This window comes from Engraulis encrasicolus, chromosome 18 (assembly GCF_034702125.1).
Source record: "Engraulis encrasicolus isolate BLACKSEA-1 chromosome 18, IST_EnEncr_1.0, whole genome shotgun sequence".
Classification (NCBI taxonomy): Eukaryota; Metazoa; Chordata; class Actinopteri; order Clupeiformes; family Engraulidae; genus Engraulis; species Engraulis encrasicolus.
This window is the reverse complement of record NC_085874.1, coordinates 53,224,363-53,247,944: the sequence shown is the minus strand read 5'-3', so window position 1 is coordinate 53,247,944 and position 23,582 is coordinate 53,224,363. Positions and strand designations below refer to the sequence as shown.

General features: G+C 45.5%; 1 protein-coding gene across 1 annotated transcript; it reads right to left on the bottom strand.

Moving 5' to 3' along the window:
• Positions 1–200: 200 nt before the first annotated feature.
• On the bottom strand, positions 201–23,403 carry lrp11 (low density lipoprotein receptor-related protein 11). Its single transcript, XM_063222594.1, has 9 exons — positions 22,664–23,403; positions 17,787–17,944; positions 12,114–12,255; positions 10,785–10,910; positions 10,176–10,379; positions 5,187–5,357; positions 4,493–4,549; positions 2,482–2,577; positions 201–362 (listed from the first exon to the last, which is right to left on the bottom strand). The coding sequence occupies exons 1-9, from the start codon at positions 23,298–23,300 to the stop codon at positions 208–210; spliced, it is 1,746 nt and encodes a 581-aa protein (XP_063078664.1). The 5' UTR covers positions 23,301–23,403; the 3' UTR covers positions 201–207.
• Positions 23,404–23,582: the final 179 nt, after the last annotated feature.

The window sequence follows — 23,582 nt, the reverse complement described above, 5'->3', positions numbered from 1 at the left end:
TCCTGATATTATTTAGTTGGAAATATTTTTCTTCAGGGTTGTTTTTCCACCACTAAGTATTTCAGATGACCCCATTTGAATTCCCGGTGGCCCTACATGAGGTCCTACAGTAGGTTTAAAATGTTCGTGGTTTTGTCAGACAGAGGTGGCAAGCCTAGACACACTGCCCTGCATGCAATTCATCCAGGGCTGATTCTGATTGGTTGGCTACAGATACATTCCGTTGATGAGGTAGTCGGACTCCTCGGTGGTGAGGGGGCGGGTCTTCTTGATCTTGTGGCCAACCAGACGCAGCCGGCAGCCCACCATCAGCAGCAGCAGCACGCTGATCAGCACGCCCAGCAGCAGCGGCAGGATGGCACCTGGAGAGGAGGAAGAGGAAGAGGATGAGGATGAGGAAGAGTTAGGTAGGCAAGATGGCAGCTGGAGAGGAGGAAGAGGATGAGGAAGAGTTAGGTAGGCAAGATGGCACCTGGAGAGGAGGCAGAGGAAGAGGAAGAGTTAGGTAGGCAGGATGGCACCTGGAGAGGAGGAAGAGGAAGAGTTAGGTAGGCAAGATGGCACCTGGAGAGGAGGATGAGGAAGAGTTAGGTAGGCAAGATGGCACCTGGAGAGGAGGAAGAGGAAGAGGAAGAGGAAGAGTTAGGTAGGCAAGATGGCACCTGGAGAGGAGGAAGAGGATGAGGAAGAGGAAGAGTTAGGTAAGCAAGATGGCAGCTGGAGAGGAGGAAGAGGAAGAGTTAGGTAGGCAAGATGGCACCTGGAGAGGAGGAAGAGGAAGAGGATGAGGAAGAGTTAGGTAGGCAAGATGGCACCTGGAGAGGAGACAGAGGAAGAGTTAGGTAGGCAAGATGGCACCTGGAGAGGAGGAAGAGGATGAGGAAGAGGATGAGGAAGAGTTAGGTAGGCAAGATGGCACCTGGAGAGGAGACAGAGGATGAGTTAGGTAGGCAAGATGGCACCTGGAGAGGAGACAGAGGATGAGGAAGATGATGAGGATGAGGAAGAGTTAGGTAGGCAGGATGGCACCTGGAGAGGAGGAAGAGGAAGAGGAAGAGTTAGGTAGGCAAGATGGCACCTGGAGAGGAGGATGAGGAAGAGTTAGGTAGGCAAGATGGCACCTGGAGAGGAGGAAGAGGAAGAGGAAGAGTTAGGTAGGCAAGATGGCACCTGGAGAGGAGGATGAAGAAGAGTTAGGTAGGCAAGATGGCACCTGGAGAGGAGGAAGAGGATGAGGAAGAGTTAGGTAGGCAAGATGGCACCTAGAGAGGAGGAAGAGGATGAGGAAGAGTTAGGTAGGCAAGATGGCAGCTGGAGAGGAGGAAGAGGAAGAGGATGAGGAAGAGTTAGGTAGGCAAGATGGCAGCTGGAGAGGAGGAAGAGGATGAGGAAGAGTTAGGTAGGCAGGATGGCACCTGGAAAGGAGGAAGAGGAAGAGTTATGTAGGCAAGATGGCACCTGGAGAGGAGAGAGATGGAGATAGAGGCATGTAAGGCGGTGGCCACAGAGGCAGAGTTAGAGTTAGGCAAGATGGCACCTGTAGTGGAGGCAAGAGATAGAGGCAGAGATAGAGGCAGAGAGATAGAGGAAGAGAGATAGAGGCAGAGAGATAGAGGAAGAGGCAGAGAGATGGAGGCAGAGGAAGAGGCAGAGGAAGAGGTAGAGGAAGAGGCAGAGGCAGAGAGATAGAGGCAGAGAGATAGAGGCAGAGGAAGAGGCAGAGAGATGGAGGAAGAGGCAGAGAGATAGAGGCAGAGGAAGAGGTGCAGGGCCAGATTTAAGAGTGTGGGTTTTTGAGCATTCTATAAAAAGAATGCATTCTATAACAATGCAAGATTCTAAAATTCCATATTGTATTGAATGACGCCCAGAATTCTATAGAACTTTCACTGACCGAACATTCCCGTCACACCGGTGTGACGGTACACTCTTAAAGGTTAACGCACAGACTACTGTATATATGGCTGCAGCCTAGGGGCCCCCACCTGCCAGGGGGCCCTTGATTGGCCAGAAGTGGTGAAAAAATGCAGAATTGTGACAAGATGCAGTATTGAAAAATGAATCTATCGTGTTGAGCACCGTTGGTTCAGTCATTCAAAAATCATTACCCGTGAAATCGTGAAGTTTCCAAACAAGCAATCCAGTTATGGGTGGGAGCATACCATAATGAATAGATTAAAAACAACATATGTTGTGCCTGCAAACAATGGCCCCTAGGAAGCCGTTTCATGGATATAACCAAACCCAAATGTCTTCAGCATAGCTCCAAATGACACACGTCACAGGGGCGAGTAGAATATGATGTTACAAGTATAATGTGAAATTAAGGTCCTAATGTAAAAAAAAAGCAAAACGTTTTTCTCCTTTAACCCTCAGTTTAATGTAACTCAGTCAACATTACTTAAAATCTCAATAGTATCCTTCCTTCTGTTTTTTTGACAAATGGCACCATGATGATTACCAAAAACTTGGAACCCGTACCTGACTCAGGGGGCGGGTGTCCTCCCAAAACTCGGTGAGACCTGGAGACAGGAAGACTGTCTGGTTTCAGCTCGGACACGGCCACTTTGGAGAACACTGGAGGAAGACACAAGGAAAAACAAATATGAGGCCGAAAGCACACAGAAGAGAAACACACAAGGAAACCAAATATCAGGCTGAAACCATACAAATGAGAAAACATTTTTAAAAAAAAACATTCTAGGCTGAGACCATACTAAAGAGAGAAACTTAAGGAAAAGCAAATTCTAGGCTGAAATCGTACAAAAGAAAGAGGCTGTCGGCCATTCCTATGAAGAGCAGGAACCCCCAAAAGCAGAATATACTGTAGCCTAATGTACATACCCATACACATATACTGTATACATATTATACATTCCCATCTCTGTATATGGATATAGTGTACTATATTATACATACCCATCTCTGTATGATGTGGATATAGCGTACTATATTATACATTCCCATCTGGATATAGCGTACTATACTATACATACCCATGTATATGGATATAGTGTACTATAGTATACATACCCATCTCTGTATGTGGATATAGCGTACTATATTATACATACCAGTGGCGGCTGGTAGTCTGTCAAACAGGGGAGGCTGTTCAATTACAATATGTCCAGAACGCAAAATTTAAGGGGGGGGGGGGGAGGGGGGGGGGGGGGGGGGGGGGGGTTGACACACATCTTACATTGGTCCTGAGCCACTATGGCCTCACACACTAAAGGACTCTTGTTGAAACTAATGTGTTAATCATTAATCATTATCCCCCTTGTAGCCTATTCATAGGGAAATGTTTTTTATTATTAGGCCTATTATTATTATTATAATTAGGCCTACCTCTGCCACATAATGATGTGATTGAGTTTGCCTTCGTTGTCTTTGTTCATTACTGGGTGCACGGCTTAATTTACCACTAGAGGTCGCAAAATCTTTAATTATTTACCAGACATTGCCAACACATTAGGAAACAAGGACTCGCCACTCACGGGACTTGGCAGTTAACCAGTTGATAAGACACCACGAAAGCTCAAAAGAAACGGTTGTTCTTCCCTACCTTTTTCACCAAGTCAATATTAGGCAGTGCTCTGCTCTGCTCCTTGATATTCATTTTCTCCTCATAAGGACGACTGGAATTCGCCAGAATTTAATCCACAATGCTTGGCATTTTGCATAGCTCTCTAGCTTTCTTGCAAGCTAGCCCTAACGAAAAGTAGGCAACTTCAACTTTTGAATTGGGAGATTAAAAAGGATAAGGACATGCCACTATTAAGACTTTATTCGCAACACTATAGTGTCACTAGGTTTACAAGAATATGTACACAAAACTGGAGTACACCGCAATGAATAGCTTCCCCACTGGTTACCACGACGAAACTTCTCAGTCAAATTAATAACATATCCGCATTTCGAAATGAAATCAACTACTGTAGCCTACTGACACGGGGTTCACCCAATCACAAGTCGGAGCTCCAGTCTCCGGTCCCTCCCCCCTCCTCTCTCTTCTCCATTCACTCCCAGTGAGGCTCAGTCTCAAAATCAAAAAAATTTCACGGCAATAGCCAATGACCGTTTAGCATTTTGCCATTGAAAAATCGTACAATCCCACATGCCATTGAAGTCCATTGAGACTCGACTCGCTTGCGTTGTCATGAGCGGAAAAAAACTCGTGCGAGCCTCGGGATCTTATAACAGATTGGTTTCATCTCTAAGTTGAGCACATGCATTTTCTATGGAGCTGGGTCTGAAATAGTAATGTTATTAAGTTGTGTAAAGCATTAGTTTACATACTATTCTCCGTGATTTTGGACAGGAGGCGGCGCCTCCCTTGTACTCAAAGAGGAATCGCCTCTGATATTACATACCCATCTCTGTATGTGGATATAGCGTACTATATTATACATACCCATCTCTGTATGTGGATATAGCGTACTATACTATACATTCCCATCTATATGGATATAGTGTACTATATTATACATACCCATCTCTGTATGTGGTTTGGGGCCAGGAGCTGTCGTGGTGTGTGGCTTATCTGGAACTATAAGAAGGACACGCATGAGCACACTGCTGGAGTAGCGCACCTAATTATATACTAATCATTTACAAAACATTTACAAAACATTTACACATCTTTCTAAATGGATAATAATCACACAGCAGACTGGGAATTGGATCCTAGTGGATGAGTTTTATGTGTGTTTGCCTGGTAGATCTATCCATCGATTTAATCTCTTTTGCTATTTGGAGACCAAACATTTAGGACAGCTGCGGCTCTGCTGTGTCTTCACTCATTTGTAGCATGTATAGATGTGTTGTTAATTAGTCATTAGTCCTTATTCATTATTTACAAAATGTTTATAAAGCTTTTTAGAGACTATAAGACAGGCTATAAGACATTAGTAAGACCTAACAAAGACATTAGCAAGGTCAGTCCCATAATACACTGCATAATAATAAAGCTAGTATATTATTGTTACTAATTTCACTGATACTGTATAAATGTTAAACAGTGCTCATTATTACTACTCCCGTACCGGGCGTCTGTATACATTCGTTGACGCAGTCTGCCTCCATTAGTAAGACATAACTAAGACATAACTAGATATGTCACAATCCCATAATAAACAACATATACAATACTAAAGCTATTATTATTGTTGTTATTACTCCCGTACCGGGTGTCTGTATACATTCGTTGACGCAGTCTGCCTCCTGCAGGAAGTTGTTGTGATTGCCTTTGCAGCCGCCGTAGAGGAAGTGTTTACACTCCCCTGCCATGGGGTCATAGTACCAGCGAGGGAACGTGCCCTTACACGGACCCACCACCGGGGGCAGCGAACATTGCTCTGGAGAAGGAGACGTGAGAGAGAGAGAGAGAAAGAGAAAGAGAGAGAGACATAAGAGAGAGAGAAGAAAAACAGAAAAGACAGAGTGGAGATGAAGCCAGTGTTTGGTTGTTTGGGTTCGTTGTGTTATGTATGTTTGTATGTGTGTGTGTATTTGTGTGCGTGCATGCATGCACGTCTGGGTATGTGCTCACGTCTGTGTGCCTATACATGCATTAGTACATGCATATGTGTGCGCAGTGCCCGCTTGTGTGCAGGCCAAGTTGGCTGGTTTCAGTGTAGCCTGCGTATGGTCCGTCAGGTAACCATGGCAACCCCTAGCTTAATTAAAGGATCAGGTGGCTGAAGACAAGGGATGCTTTGTTGCCGTGGCAGCCCAGGCCACTGAGTACCTGGCCACAGGGTCGCTTCAAGGTATTTGGAGGCCCTAGGCAAAGAGGGACTTGAGACCCCCTTGTTTTCTCTACACACCAAGCCCCTGTTTCTCTTAATGTAATGTAGTGACGTTTTGGGCAGCATGCCCTTCACTACATTAAATTAGTAAGAGAAACGTGAACTTGCTGTGCGGACTTCATTTTCAGTTTTCATGTGACCTCTTCAAGTCCTGCACCTAAAACTTTTTGAGACGGATGTGCATGTTTTTTTTTTCTTTGTTAAACTTGCCCTTGTTTTCTCATCAAACTATTGAGCAGGCATCCCGTCATATCAAGAGGGAATTTGATTTCATTTGATAACCTTTACCAACATTACCAATGAGGCCCCCTCAGCTGGGGGCCCTTGTTAGGGCCCTAGTTTACTTGCCTGGTTGTGGCAGGGCTGCCTGGCTGCAGATATGAGATAGGAGGGAAACTCTGTGCCGCATTCACACGGCTTTGCTCAGCCCCCACCAAGTTCACCTTCATTCATTTCAGCTGCCAGTGAACACCCCAGTCGTAAATCTGGGTGCCATTGATTCATAGAGCAGCTGTGGCCTAGTGGTTAAGGAGATGGGCTTTAGATCAGAGGGTTGCAGGTTCGAATCCCACCCTTCCACTCCCTACCACACTCCATGGCTGAGGTGCCCTTGAGCAAGGCACCTAACCCCACACTGCTCCAGGGACTGTAACCAATACCCTGTAAATAACGGTAAGTCGCTTTGGACAAAAAGCGTCAGCTAAGTGTGATGTAATATACTAATTTGGAACTCTAGCATTCTATTTCAAAGTGAGCCAAACATCTGGAACGAACAAAAGGCAATTTTGCGGTGGTGCCATTTCACATTCATCTCTACAGGAAACTTGAAACAATGTTTACCCTGTTTCGTTCAAAAGGCAGTTTCCGTTCCTATTCAAACAATCCATTTTTCCCATGCTAATCCTTTATTTTTGTGAGATTCTTAAATGTTTAAATGACCAATCAGAATAGGTAGTTGGTTTGATTGACAGTTACAAGTCTTTTAGAATTCTTTTGATCGCCCTATCAGCACTTGTTCTCGGCATGAAAATTCCGCAAAATTATCTGTGACAGAATTAATCTCGCAAACGCTTCTAAGCCGTTTAATGGAGTACTATAGAAGCATGCCAATGACTATTACAGAGTGCCACTGGCGGTACGGTGCGCATTAAGGGGTTAATGGAGTACTATAGAAGCATGCCAATGCTGGGTATAGTAGGTGTAGCTGCCCATTGACACCACCACTGAGCAGTGCTTTTCTATCTTAAAATAATGTGTACAAAATCAGTCCAGTCAACTTGAAACAGGGTGAATCAATGTGAGCAGAGCTTCTGTCTATTTTTGTATGAGGGAAATTCAGCTTCCAGACTGCAGGGTGACTGAAAACGATAAGAGACATTCCACATTTCTTGGATGTGTGTCCCAGTTGGCGTTCAGGTTTAAAGGAACAGTCCACACCATTCCATTTTTAACTACATCCGTTCGTCTCTGATCTGAGAGGAGTTGATTAGTAGGCCTTCCTCCGTTGTTTTCAATATGCTTGGGGGACTACTTACACGATCGAAATGTAGTTACACAAAATGAAATGTGGCGAGGAGCACATAATGTCACTTCTGGCAGAAATACATATACATATACATATGATACGTATACATACACAGGTACATATGAAGAGTTCAGATGCAAAACCCCCTAACTCCATTTCTGAAGTCCTGCACTTCTATATTTTTAGAGAACCCCGTTGTTGGTTTGGTTTATATTCATGCAGGGCTTTTTTTGAGGGGGAGCAAGGCGGAGCTAGCTCCGGAAGCTCTGAGGCGCGCTCCGGGAGCCCTGAGGTGCGCTCCCCCAACTGGATCTTGACAAACGATATTTAAATAATAATAATAACAATAATAATAATAAATAAATAAATACATAAATTAAAGTTTGTTTCGTGTTAATGTCTAGTTTAAATATATGTCTTGGTGATTTCTCAATTCTAATTTGTCCCATGGGTAGGCTACTTATAACCACGTCAGTTTGATTTCAAAGTGCTGGGGACAATTAACCTACCATAAACATGAGAGAGGTTTGAAAAATGCTGGGTACAAACTAAGGCTATTACGTCCGATTTGAGGTTTCATAAAATCATAGGCCTACGCATTGCTTAGATAGCCTAGAATTAACGCGGCATTGTGGCCATATTAAACACTAAACGCCATCTGCGCTGTATTGTTTATTTCTGATATCCTACGCTGAGTCATCTTTATCTTAAACATTACTAACGCAACAGTAGGGGCCTGATTGGTTAACCCGCTGTCTAGCCTTGCATAGCCTACTGTAAAGTTTAAGTTTTCAGCCAAGTTTAGGCCGCCTACTCCTTGCAGACAAATGTCGCGCTGTTCGTTGAGGTGGGAGTCTAGATCTGCTGTTGACAGATGGAAATGTGAAGCCACAACGCATATTCTCGAGGGGGATTGAAAGCACCTTTCCTTGTTAATGACAAGTTAACCTTTACAATATATCCCAGAAGCTTAATCATCTGCGATTGCTGTAGGCCTACACAGTTCAAAGGATATTTATTCAGCGAAGTTGTGAATATTTCCTGCCTATTTCTCCACTCCCGCGGTAACCCCGTGCTCCATGTCTGGCTGTCAAAGACGCAATCCAAAATTGAAAGAGTGCGCCAGTTTCCTTTTGGCATTGATCTGCATGCTGAATAGTCCACTGTCCATTTTCCCAAATGAAATCAGAATATTCCCAGCACTCAGTAGCAGGTAGCCTATTTATACCGTTCCATATTTGTATTTGATATTGCGCATACATCCCCATTCACGGGGTTGTTCGACCCCCCCCCCCAATGCGCTTTTTTTTTCCGCGCCGGAGCTACACCTTCTCAGCGCTCCGGGACCTCCGACTTGACAAATTAAGCACTGTATTCATGTACTTGATAATACATATAAATAGTTATATTACATAAATAAAATGTAAAAATATGCAATTTTGATAGCGTTGTATTAAATAAAAATCAATTAAGATTATTTTCTGAAATGGCACTTAGGGGGTTTTGCATCTGAACTCTTCATATACTGACACTGTACATATACACTACATGTACAACAGCATATAGTGGAGAACACTGCCTTGTTACCTGGTATCAGTACAGCATATAGTGGAGAACACTGCCTTGTTACCCGGTATCAGTAGTGGAGAACACTGCCTCGTTACCTGGTATCAGCCTGTAGTGGAGAACACTGCCTCGTTACCTGGTATCAGTAGTGGAGAACACTGCCTCGTTACCTGGTATCAGTACAGCATATAGTGGAGAACACTGCCTCGTTACCTGGTATCAGCCTGTAGTGGAGAACACTGCCTTGTTACCTGGTATCAGTAGTGGAGAACACTGCCTTGTTACCTGGTATCAGTACAGCATATAGTGGAGAACACTGCCTTGTTACCTGGTATCAGTACAGAACACTGCCTCGTTACCTGGTATCAGTAGTGGAGAACACTGCCTTGTTACCTGGTATCAGTACAGCATATAGTGGAGAACACTGCCTTGTTACCTGGTATCAGTACAGAACACTGCCTCGTTACCTGGTATCAGTAGTGGAGAACACTGCCTCGTTACCTGGTATCAGTAGTGGAGAACACTGCCTTGTTACCTGGTATCAGCATATAGTGGAGAACACTGCCTTGTTACCTGGTATCAGTACAGAACACTGCCTCGTTACCTGGTATCAGTAGTGGAGAACACTGCCTCGTTACCTGGTATCAGTACAGCATATAGTGGAGAACACTGCCTCGTTACCTGGTATCAGCCTGTAGTGGAGAACACTGCCTTGTTACCTGGTATCAGTAGTGGAGAACACTGCCTTGTTACCTGGTATCAGTAGTGGAGAACACTGCCTTGTTACCCGGTATCAGTAGTGGAGAACACTGCCTCGTTACCTGGTATCAGCCTGTAGTGGAGAACACTGCCTCGTTACCTGGTATCAGTAGTGGAGAACACTGCCTTGTTACCTGGTATCAGTACAGAACACTGCCTTGTTACCTGGTATCAGTACAGCATATAGTGGAGAACACTGCCTTGTTACCTGGTATCAGTAGTGGAGAACACTGCCTCGTTACCTGGTATCAGTACAGAACACTGCCTCGTTACCTGGTATCAGTACAGAACACTGCCTCGTTACCTGGTATCAGCCTGTAGTGGAGAACACTGCCTTGTTACCTGGTATCAGTAGTGGAGAACACTGCCTTGTTACCTGGTATCAGTACAGCATATAGTGGAGAACACTGCCTTGTTACCTGGTATCAGTAGTGGAGAACACTGCCTCGTTACCTGGTATCAGTACAGAACACTGCCTCGTTACCTGGTATCAGTACAGAACACTGCCTTGTTACCTGGTATCAGTACAGCCTGTTTGCTGGGCTCTTCAGGTGCGTTCTGGGGAGGCGGCTTGGCTCTCGCAGGTGCCTGATTGGCTGGTGGCCTGGCCTCCTCCATGGCTGCCTTGTTCCTATTGGCTGCTGTCATAGACTGATCTGCAGGCTCAGCCAATCGCTGGGGAGTCACAGGGTGATTCACAGTCTTTCTGCCTCCATCGACTGCAAAAAAGGGCATCAAAGAAAATTATCGATTAATACCTCAATTGTTAGTTTATTGACCTTATCGATCGACTTACGATTAATTGATAAGTGGCCCGAAATCTCAATATTTCTATTTCTGTTCTATTCTATTTATATTCTTTGATCCCAAGGTGATTTAAATGTTCCCACTATTCACACCCCTCTTCACACACACATGCCCATTTCACCTGGGACTCTCGCCAGTCAAATTGGCATTTAAGTGTGATTAATGGTTTTTAATCAATTATCGCATTAACGCATTAATGCATTAAGCAGGTAGCCCTCCAAAGGCTCCCTTGCCCCTTCCCCTGTATGGGGCACCTCCCCTTCCGGTTGGCTCATGAGGCCTGAGAGGGCAAAAATATTTCAGACAGAGACACGTACAGTTGTGACAGAAGTCTTCATCCGAGCGGTCTGGGCACTGCTGCTTGCCGTCGCAGGCGTAGCTGATGTCGATGCAGCAGCCGTCGTCACACATGAACTGGTAGTGGGAGCAGGAGCCGACGCAGGCTGAGGACAAAAGACATATCATGGTAAATGGACACCCAGAGCACTTAAAGGGTAACTTCAGCCAATTTCAACATGCAGTTGTAATGCTCACACTACCCTGGACTTGTAAGTTGGACTACCCTGTTCCTTCAGCCTTTTCCAAGATCCTGGTCATTGTAATGTGGGCAGGTGTTTGTTTACATTTAAAAAAAACATCTTGATTTATTCCCAAAAACATCCAAAAAGTTAAGCAACATCAGCAGACAACTAGCAGACAGCGATACCTTTTGGGAAAATATTTGGAGTAGGCCTATGTTAAGATTTAAAAATGTAATCAAACCCCTGCCCCCATTAGAATAGCTCATATCTCGGAAAGGGCTGAGCCAAAAAAAATGCATCCTCACCGGGTACAGACAAGTCAAGGGCAGCGTGAGAAATACAACAGCATATTAAAATTGGCAGGAGTGCTCCTTTAACATTATATGCCTCACATTCACCCATTCACACTCACATTCACAGACCGGTGGCAGTGACTGCCATGCAGGGTACCACCCTGCCACCAGGAGTGACTTGGGGTTAAGTATCTTGCTCAAGGACATGTCGATGGGGTCAGGCAGAGCAGGGCTCGAACCTGCAACCTTCTGGGTGCCGAGCAGGCTCCTCTATCATCACTCTCTGAGTGCATTTCTAGTTATATTTTATTTAGTGTGCTGTTGTATTCTACATATTTCCCTGTAGGTATACACTATATATACTATATGGTCCCATAAACCACTTCAATGATTTTTGGAACCATGGCCGTGAAGTTAAAAAGGCTACTTTCTGGGACTCTATTTCTCTGATCCTATGCCTATTTGCCTTGCTTTGGCACCTGAACGATGTTCTTCCACAGAGTTGTATCAAGCAGAAGTAGAAGTACTCATGCAGATGTAATTCCAACAATAGTGGTACGATATTACAAACTTGAAACCATGTAATACCACACAAGTAGTGTTGTTATCACATCTGTAAGAGTACTTCTATTGTTATATATTTACTGCTACCAGAATGGCATTGACCAAGTCGTAGTGCATTACTAAAGTCCCTGGGTTATGTCTTAGTAGTGTAGCACTATGGTACTTAACTTTTCAATGGCTATTAGAGCGTGCCACTGGAGGTACAGCGTGCATTAAGGGCCAACACAACTCTGTTCTTCCCTCTTTGCTAGATTGGGCATCTCCTCACCTTCCGCATGGTGTTCAGGGGCCAGCACGGTGACAGAGACGTTGTCAGACGACCTTTGACCCTCGGTGTCCGTCACGGTCAGCATGAAGACGTACACGCCCACCTGCAGGTCCGTGGCCTTCAGCAGCCCTGGATGGGTCACCTGCAGAGAGATGAAGGAGGAGTTGCAAAGGAAGTGGATCTAACAAGAAGCGTCATTTTGTTTCTTTTCCGGTATCCACTTTATGTCGGGTGAACGCCCCTTTAGGAGACCTTCGGTTAGGAGACCTTCGGAGTCCTGAGGTTGAGAATCAATGAAGTCCCCTTAGCGCTGTAGATGGCGGTAGCGCACGTCTTGCGCAAACACCTCAAAAAGAGAAGAAGTAGTATGGGACAACGCCCGCTTAGGAGACCCAACTTGAGCACACGCTTTTGCATTGAGTGGGCGTGGTTTGCGATATCTTGGTCTGATTCAGTATTTTTGGTAGTTTAAAGCCCGCACATCCAAAAACATGTCTGACCAGGGAACAGGACAACCAAATGACGAGAGAGATGAAGAAAGTCAGCTTCAACCAGGATTTGTTTTGTTGCTTTTTGACACTTTTTTTGTTTTTACGTAACGTTTCAGGTGAACACACACACATTTCACATATTTCACACATTTCATACTGGCCCAGTGTCTTTTGCCGTAGCACCACAAAATCATTGATACAGTGTTTCTTTAAATCACACCTGAAATGTAGCCCAGATACTGTAGTAGAGATACTAGACTACACCTGTAGCCTGTAGACTGTATTGTACATTACACCTGTAGCCTGGAGACTGTATTGTACATTACACCTGTAGCCTGGAGACTGTATACTGTATTGTACATTACACCTGTAGCCTGGAGACTGTATACTGTGTTGTACATTACACCTGTAGCCTGTAGACTGTATTGTACATTACACCTGTAGCCTGGAGACTGTATACTGTATTGTACATTACACCTGTAGCCTGGAGACTGTATACTGTGTTGTACATTACACCTGTAGCCTGGAGACTGTATACTGTATTGTACATTACACCTGTAGCCTGGAGACTGTATACTGTGTTGTACATTACACCTGTAGCCTGGAGACTGTAGTGGGAGTTCTACATTACACCTGTAGCCTGTATACTGTATTGTACATTACACCTGTAGCCTGGAGACTGTATACTGTATTGTACATTACACCTGTAGCCTGGAGACTGTAGTGGGAATTCTACATTACACCTGTAGCCTGGAGACTGTAGTGGGAATTCTACATTACACCTGTAGCCTGTAGACTGTATTGTACATTACACCTGTAGCCTGGAGACTGTAGTGGGAATTCTACATTACACCTGTAGCCTGGAGACTGTAGTGGGAATTCTAGACTACACCTGTAGCCTGTAGACTGTATTGTACATTACACCTGTAGCCTGGAGACTGTATACTGTATTGTACATTACACCTGTAGCCTGGAGACTGTAGTGGGAATTCTAGATTACACCTGTAGACTGTATACTGTATTCTACATTACACCTGTAGCCTGGAGACTGTAGTGGGAGTTCTACATTACACCTGGATGGGTCACATTTCAGACACACTAGACGAGAAGCCAGCTAGTATAGTAGAAATTTTAATCCACAACAAAAGAAAATCCTTGCAAATGAGATTCTGTCTGATTTTAGAAGGATGTTAACGGCTGTTGGCCAAAGAGAGATACAACAACAACAACAACAAAATATCTGACTTAAATATACATGCTATTATTCACAAATTAAAAAATGTCAGTATCTATTTAAACCACGTCTTTTACTAAACATGAAAAAAATCAGTCAGTTAAGGGAAAAATCTTAGCAAACAGTCTCAGTTTCCGTGTAGTCTGTCTGTGTGATATTTTGCATCTGCATTCATTGCATTTAAAGACCAATCTATTGCACCCTCGGGACATCCACTAATGACCCTTGTCCTTTACAGATGCAGCTCATTCAGTGAGCCACTCTGCTCTGCTCTGCTCTCCGCTACGTGTATATATTGCTTGTCATTATCCCTGTGTGTGTGTCCAGTCAGCCCTGCTATAAAAGCAGACTATGTGAAAGCCTCTGTGCGCCCCAGTGTACAACAATGGGCTCTTTATCCCCCTCGACAGGTGGAGTGTGTGTGTGTGTGTGTGTGTGTGTGTGTGTGTGTGTGTGTGTGTGTGTGTGTGTGTGTGTGTGTGTGTGTCTCTGTGTGTGTGTGTGTGTGTGTGTGTCTGTGTGTCTGTGTGTCTGTGTGTGTGTGTGTGTGTCTGTGTGTGTCTGCGTGTGTGTCAGTGTCTGTGTGTGTCTGCGTGTGTGTGTGTGTGTGTGTGTGTGTGTGTGTGGGAGGGTGTGTGGGAGGGTGGTGGGTGGGGGGTTAGAGCATCTTATCTTCATCTGCACAGCAAACAGCAGCTAGCCGGGCAGTGTTGCCAGATTGGGCGGTTTCCCCACCCAATTGGGCTGTTTAGGATGACCCTCTGCGGATAAAACAGGTGTATTTGGGCAGGTTTTTCAGCAGATTTATGACCATAGAAATCTATAGAATTTAGTTCAAATAATGCAGGATTTCATTTTGTGCTTCCAGGCAGGTTTTGAGTATTTTCCTGGGCTGGAAATCATCAGTCTCACCTGGCAACCCTGCGACAGGTGGCTAGAGCTCGCTGACAGCCCCGTCTGCAGCGCTAATGCACTAAAGCCAGGTGCGGCGATAATGACATGCTAATGGGAGCTAATGTAAACTGCAGTGCAAACACTGTAGTAGGTCTACAGTGCTCTTATTTGCTTTGTGACTAGCGTGGACCACGGGACTTGCTGCAAGGGTAACCTCTTTGTGCAGATGGGTCCACTGGTGGACCTGTCCACTCATTGCTGAAAAGACCCACATAACTACATCATAACAACATTGCTATGACATTACTGAGAGCCTTAAGTAACAGATTAAGACTTTACTTGGTCATTACAACTTTGGTGACAGTAAAGGTGCCGGTATGCTTGCTGTGAGCTGTAAATTACGCGCGTCACCGCGAGCAAACGACAGCACATGCTTGCTTCAAAAGCAGTTGACCAAGACGCAAAATGCTGGCTGTAGTTCTATCATCCAGGGGGCAGAGAGCACGCAGCATTGGGATGTGGAAATTGGGAACACAGATGGCAAGGAAAACAACAAAACAAAAAGAGGGGCTCCCTGGGCAAGGAAAGAATACTGCTACTACTCCTGTATGTGCATGCTCCTTTTTCAAACAAGGAAGTATGATCACAAATGTTTGAAATTTCGGACAAACTCAACGAGACGCTCTTAAAAGTTGCTGCCATTGTCGTTTTCATATCAAGCACACGCGTGGAACTGCGCAGTCTATCTTACGATCGCCCCCAGCGAGTTTGAGGATATTGCACCTGACGCACGCATTTGGCTGCCGTGTCCAACGCGCGCGAAATTGACATTAAATACGCATGTTAACGCGTTCATGAACGAATCGTGCACGCGCTCGCGTATCTTGCAGCAAGCATACCGGCACCTTAAGGTTTTAATATTTAATCTGTGCAAAGAGGTTGCTGTGCTCTATTAATTAAGAGTGTGGGTTTTTGAGCATTCTATAAAAAGAATGCGTTCTTTAACAATGCAAGATTCTACAATTCCATATTGTATTGAATGGCGCCCAGAATTCTATAGAACTTTCACTGCCCGAACATTCCCGTCACACCAGTGTGACGTTCTTAAAGGTTAAAAGAGGAAATGTGATTAATGACATGGAACATTGCTAATAATGCAGTTCAGACTTGGTTGAAGGTCTCTGGCACTCACTGTGTGTGTCCGTGTGTTTTTGTAATCTAATCTCCATTTCTGTCCCAAGTACATTACCGGGGTCTGGTTGACATTAATGTGCCCCTATTTTGATGTTGCAGAACAGAACTCCAGTAGCACACAATCTTTACAGCGCTTCAAAATGGCAACTTTCAATAATCCCTGCATTATAAACAAACAAGCTATTGAAATAAGCAAAGGGCAATGTAGTCCTAGCCAGCCTATCCATCTTATTTATCTAGGCTAATGATACAGCAAGACTATCATTGTGCACCTGATGTGTACCTGATCTGAAGCCTATATTTACTTTCGTATAACCTCAACATTATCGGTTTGCCAATCTATTCGTATAGAAGTTATAAGCTATGGTTATTACACATGCTTATTGTGCATGAAACTGTGCCTAGCCATAGCTTTAGCCTGGTTTTACCAGACCAGATTAATTACATCATAATTCATTTTCGGTCTTGATCATCAATGCACTGAAGCGCTTGGCTGGGAAGAGTGAGGTCAGCTCTTGTTTGAAATGAGTGGTGACCAATCACTACCCTGGCGACGCCATCCATGTACTTCACCCAAAGATTTTGGCTCCGCACATCGTCTGGCAAAAGCCTTGAGATGACATAACAATGATGTAGCGTTTAGCCAATCAGCAAACAGTTGAGAGTGGTGACGTAGAACTCACCCGCGAGCTCTGTTACTGATTGGTTATGGTAACTGTATTCACACTTAACGTAACAGGCATGCTAATAAAGCACAATATGGGTTTTAATTTGAGTTTGGAACTCCAATTAATTTAAATGACAGAGTAAGATCAGACCATCTCCCACCGTCCACGGAGACGGATTCCTCATGGCTTTTGCCAGACTGATTGACGGAGTCAACAGTCGGCTTTTCGCCCAGGCTAACCAATCACTGACAAATGACGTTCATGACGTATGTTATTATGCGCCCGAGTGTGTTTGCTGCTTATTGGCCGTCCGCCTGGAGGACGACTAAACCCTCCCCAGAGAAGCGTAATCAGACCAATTGTGAACTGAATAGTCTGGCCTGTCGGGCTACCATATCTTATCCATCACGATTATTATTGCATACCTCATCTGTTTACTGTGTATTCAGTTTACTGATTCATCTGTATACCACAGCTAGGGCATACACATACACTATCTACGCTCTGACAAAGATTGTGAAGGTGGAAACGCGGCCGGCCAGTCCTTTGCTGTCCTAAAGAGAAGGGTACCGGAGGGCCACATTGTCCTCCTCTTTCTTTTTTGATAAATAACTGGTATAATAATAATAATAATAACAATAATAATAATAATAATAATAGTAATAATAAATGGCTGGTATACCTTCATGTTGAGAGAAAGGTTGCCCTTCACCAGTGGCCAGTCATAGCTGATAATAATAATAATAATAATAATAATAATAATAATAATAATAGTAATGTTAATATTAATGTTAACAATAATAACAATAACAATAACAATAATAACAATAACAATAATAATAATAATAATAATAGTAATGATAAATAACTGGTATACCTTCATGTTGAGAGAGAAGTTGCCCTTCACCAGTGCCCAGTCATAGCTGATAATAATAATAATAATAATAATAATAATAATAATAATAATAATAATAATAATAACAATAACAATAACAATAACAATAATAATAATAGTAATAATAAATGGCTGGTATACCTTCATGGTGAGAGAAAGGTTGCCCTTCACCAGTGGCCAGTCATAGCTGATAATAACAATAATAATAATAATAATCATAATAATAATCATAATCATAATCATAATCACAATAATAATAACAATAATAATAATAGTAATAATAAATGGCTGGTATACCTTCATGGTGAGAGTGGGGTTGCCCTTCACCAGTGCCCAGTCGTAGCTGGCGATGCCGCGGTCGTCCACGCTGTCCCTGCCGTCCAGCACGGCCCAGTCAGTAGGGAGCTGCACCACCACATCCTGCCCAGCATCCGTACGGGGCGGCTCATCCTCATCTGGCAACACACACAACAGCACAATAAAGAGTCAAACGAGGAAGGTTCTGGGGGGGGGGGGGGGGATGGGGGGCTGAGCAAAGTTCTGGGGGGGGGGGGGGGGGGGGCTGAGTAAAGTTCAGGGGGGGGGCTGAGTAAAGTTCAGGGGGGGGGGGGGGTTGAGTAAAGTTCTGGGGGGTGTTGTGTAAAGTTCTGGGAGCTGCTGGGTAAAGTTCTGGGGGGTACTGTGTAAAGTTCTGTGGGGTGCTGACTAAAGTTCTGGGGGTACTGAGGGGAGCTGCTGAGTAAAGTTCTGGGGGGGGCTGAGTAAAGTTCTGGGGGACGATGGGTAAAGTTATAACATAGGCTCTGGTGACAGTAAGATTATAACATAAGCTCTGGTGACAGTAGGGTTATAACATAGGCTCTGGTGACAGTAAGGCTATCACATAGGCTCTGGTGACAGTAAGGTTATAGCATAGGCTCTGGTGACAGTAGAGTTATAACATAGGCTCTGGTGACAGTAAGGTTATAATATAGGCTCTGGTGACAGTAAGGTTATAACATAGGCTCTGGTGACAGTAGGGTTATAACATAGGCTCTGGTGACAGTAGGGTTATAACATAGGCTCTGGTGACAGTAAGGTTATAACATAGGCTCTGGTGACAGTAAGGTTATAGCATAGGCTCTGGTGACAGTAGGGTTATAACATAGGCTCTGGTGACAGTAGGGTTATAACATAGGCTCTGGTGACAGTAAGGTTATAACATAGGCTCTGGTGACAGTAAGGTTATAGCATAGGCTCTGGTGACAGTAGGGTTATAACATAGGCTCTGGTGACAGCAAGGTTATAGCATAGGCTCTGGTGACAGTAAGGTTATAACATAGGCTCTGGTGACAGTAAGGTTATAACATAGGCTCTGGTGACAGTAGAGTTATAACATAGGCTCTGGTGACAGTAAGGTTATAACATAGGCTCTGGTGACAGTAAGGTTATAGCATAGGCTCTGGTGACAGTAAGGTTATAACATAGGCTCTGGTGACAGTAAGGTTATAACATAGGCTCTGGTGACAGTAAGGTTATAGCATAGGCTCTGGTGACAGTAGGGTTATAACATAGGCTCTGGTGACAGCAAGGTTATAGCATAGGCTCTGGTGACAGTAAGGTTATAACATAGGCTCTGGTGACAGTAGGGTTATAACATAGGCTCAGGTGACAGTAAGGTTATAACATAGGCTCTGGTGACAGTAAGGTTATAACATAGGCTCTGGTGACAGTAAGGTTATTTGCAGTAAGGCAAACGCCATTACACGCTGAAGAAGAGCTCTGCCCGAAACGTTCGTGGGCGAATAAACAAAAAAGAAATCTGAAGAGTGCTGTCCTTCGCTTCATTTATTCATTCAAGTTTTTGTGGGATTCAGCACCCAGTTAAGAATTGTTAAGTAGCCTATTTAGGCGATAGTGTGAGCGCGTCTTCTCCATTTTTTGACAGTAAGGTTATAACATAGGCTCTGGTGACAGTAAGGTTATAGCATAGGCTCTGGTGACAGTAGAGTTATAGCATAGGCTCTGGTGACAGTAAGGTTATATTGTAACATAGGCTCTGAGCTAAGGAGTTAAAACATTGTCCTATGTGCAGCTTTCTTATCTCAGTGTGCTGTATAGGCAGCCTGTAATGGCAATAAAGCAGGGGGGGGGACCTATGTCTCGAGGGCCAGGGGTGGGGAACCTATTGTTTCGAGGGCCAGGGGTGGGGAACCTATGTCTCGAGGGCCAGGGGTGGGGAATCTATATCTCGAGGGCCAGGGGTGGGGAATCTATGTCTCGAGGGCCAGGATGGGGAACCTATGTCTCGAGGGCCAGGGGTGGGGAACCTATGTCTCGAGGGCCAGGGGTGGGGAACCTATGTCTCGAGGGCCAGGGGTGGGGAACCTATGTCTCGAGGGCCAGGGGTGGGGAACCTATTGTTTCGAGGGCCAGGGGGGGGGAACCTATGTCTCGAGGGCCAGGGGTGGGGAACCTATGTCTCGAGGGCCAGGGGTGGGGAACCTATGTCTCGAGGGCCAGGGGTGGGGAATCTATGTCTCGAGGGCCAGGAGTGGGGAACCTATGTCTCGAGGGCCAGGGGTGGGGAACCTATGTCTCGAGGGCCAGGGGTGGGGAACCTATGTCTCGAGGGCCAGGGGTGGAGTACCTATGTCTCGAGGGCCACAGGGGTGGGGTACCTATGTCTCGAGGGCCAGGGGTGGGGTACCTATGTCCCCAGGGCCAGGGGTGGGGAACCTATGTCCCGAGGGCCAGGGGTGGGGAACCTATGTCTCGAGGGCCAGGGGGGGGAACCTATGTCTCGAGGGCCAGGGGTGGGGAACCTATGTCTCGAGGGCCAGGGGTGGGGAACCTATGTCTCGAGGGCCAGGGGTGGGGAACCTATGTCTCGAGTGCCAGGGATGGGGAACCTATGTCTCGAGGGCCAGGGGTGGGGAACCTATGTCTCGAGGGCCAGGGGTGGGGAACCTATGTCTCGAGGGCCAGGGGTGGGGAACCTATGTCTCGAGGGCCAGGGGTGGGGAACCTATGTCTCGAGGGCCAGGGGTGGGGAACCTATGTCTCGAGGGCCAGGGGTGGGGAACCTATGTCTCGAGGGCCAGGGGTGGGGAACCTATGTCTCGAGGGCCAGGGGTGGGGAACCTATGTCTCGAGGGCCAGGGGTGGGGAACCTATTGTTTCGGGGGCCGTTTGCAGCCCTTGAGGTTGTTTTATCCGGCCCCCGATATAATTTTAATGTTATGCAGCTTCACATGAAATATGACATATTTTGTAAAGGAATCTTAGAAAATACATTTGCGATACAATTTAGTTATATTCAGTGGACCTAGAGAAGATGGGGTCTGTTGTAAAGGTGGCTGCCTTCAATATAGTCCTTAAGTGCAGGGGGAAATCCTGATTGTGTTCATAGTACGGCCCTCTGAGGACTTTCACGGCCCTCGAATGAATTTGAAGTGGCCCCTCGAATGAAAAAGGTTCCCCACCCCTGCAATAAAGCCTTTCTGTTGTGTTGCTATTCTATACAGCACATAAATTGCATTGTTTTGTTCCCCTAAGAACAGAGTGAAGTGAATATGTGAACATTTCCGTGGCCCGTGTTAAGTCAATGTGGTGCCCCTGGACACTACACCTCACAGGTGCCCCCCCACATGCAGTCCAATACCAGTACATGTTGTGCCAAACGGGGCCCAGTCCAATACCAGTACATGTTGTGCCATACGGGGACCAGTACAATACCAGTACATGTTGTGCCATATGGGGCCCAGTCCAATACCAGTACATGTTGTGCCAAACGGGGACCAGTACAATACCAGTACATGTTGTGCCAAACGGGGCCCAGTACAATACCAGGACATGTTGTGCCGTACGGGGACCAGTACAATACCAGTACATGTTGTGCCATACGGGGACCAGTACAATACCAGTACATGTTGTGCCATACGGGGACCAGGACATGTTGTGCCGTACGGGGACCAATACAATACCAGTACATGTTGTGCCGTACGGGGCCCAGTACAATACCAGTACATGTTGTGCCATATGGGGCCCAGTACATGGTGTGCCATACGGGGACCAATACAATACCAGTACATGTTGTGCCATATGGGGACCAGTACAATACCAGGACATGTTGTGCCAAACGGGGCCCCTGAACTGGTGGAGAGGGCTGGTGCCGCCGGGCACTGTGCCGCTGGTCCTTATGGGTAATCAGACCCTTTACTCTGCCCTTTATGGGACTCAAGGCCAGGGCCGCTGACAGCTTTGGCTGGGCCCAGGAGAAAGTCACCTGAAAGGGCCCTGCTGCCCAATACATACACTGTAATGAGGACCAAATTCTGGGTCCCCTCTCTCCTTGGGCCCAGGCAAAATGTCCCCTTTGTCCCTCTCCATTGCCAGCACCCCTGCTCAAGACCAACATGGTCTTCTTAGAACTTGCGGTGGAAGTTTAAGATTAATTTACCTGACCCAGGTAAGGTCAGAGGAAAGGCAGTAGTAGGCCTAGCCTATGTAGAAGAGGCTCAGTCACTTAACTACAGCAATAATTATACACTTATTCCATTTCAGATTTGGAAACAATTGGCCCAGCTAAGGTCATAGGTGGGCTATTGATAGTGTGAAGAATTTTGTGACAACAATTTTAATAAATGTACAATTTAGTAATCTACTTTAATTAGACAACTAGATCACACTCCCAACTTCATTAGCCTACAGGTGGAAAAAACATACACATTTTTGCATAAAATTACACAACGATGAAAAAAATAAATCCAAAGTGATTTACAGATATTACAGGGTATTGGTTACAGTCTCTGGAGCAGTGTGGGGTTAGGTGCCTTGCTCAAGAGCACTTCAGCCATGGATGGAGGTAAGGAGAGGTTTTGAACCTGCAACCCTTTGATAAAGCCACCTCCCCCTAACTCAGTGGTGTAGTCTACGTAGAACGCGGGTATACAGAGTATACCCACCTCTAAATTTCAGGGGTTTCAGTATACCCACTTAAAATTGATTGATCCATTATTTTGAATGGTACAAATATATACAGTATACCCACTTCAAAAAATGCTCCAATATACCGTATACCCACCATAAAAAGTAGACTACACCACTGCCCTAACTATTAGGCCAAGGCTGCCCTTGTTGCCCATTAGAAGAGTATAGGGCAAATGTAAGAGCTGTGTGCCCCCGCTGTGTACCTTGTTCATCCACGTCCTCCTCCGGGCGTTCCTCCAGCATGGGCCTTCTCCGTAAGCTGCCCTGTCTGCTCATGGCGACGCTGCTGAGGTGAGCTGCTGCTTGGCGATGCCCCGTGTGTATTGTTGTCATGTTGACAATCCGACTGTATGTGCTGAAACCAGGCTGCACGGAGAAGGAGCACACATTTCTATTCCTGTAAGTGCAGTTGAACAGATAACACGCCAAGCTATCGTCCGTCTTCTTCAGATCCTCCTGCATCACCGCCACGGTACAGTGAGGTTCCATGCAGCAGGCGTGGAGACAGTCTTTCCAGCTGTACACCCGGGTCGGAGCCGAGAGGTAAGTGGCACCGTGCTCGATAGAGTCCTTGGCCCTGATGATGTGTTCCTCCATCTCGGTATAATCATCCAGGCACACATCCCCCACTGCTGCTGCTGCGTCATCCTCTCTCCAATATGCTTGGTCCTGTTGCAGCTGTTTGCGATATTCTTCCAGCATCTCCTCCACTCCTGATATTTTAGACTTTAAATCGGACAGTTGGGAAGAAGACCGCCCAAAAGCTTCGTCCAGTACAGCGCATAATAATAAAAACACGCACACTACGAGCCGACTACAATGAAACGTTTTGAATGCCATATTTACGCAGCGCACTTGTCCACTGAAAGCTATTTTTTTCTCCCACGAGTAATTCTACACCAGTTCGCTCATCATAACGCACATCGTATGACGCATGCACAATGTTTTTATCATCCAGATCCAGTAGACTATATTAAATATTAAGTATACAGACCAGCAAATGAAAAACAAAGGCGTATATTTTGTTGCATTATCCCCGTGCCTAGGAGCCGCTCAGCACTACCCGCTAAAAGACAGCTCCAGCTCCATCCAGCGACTGAGTGAGGCAAGGAGAGCAAGTGC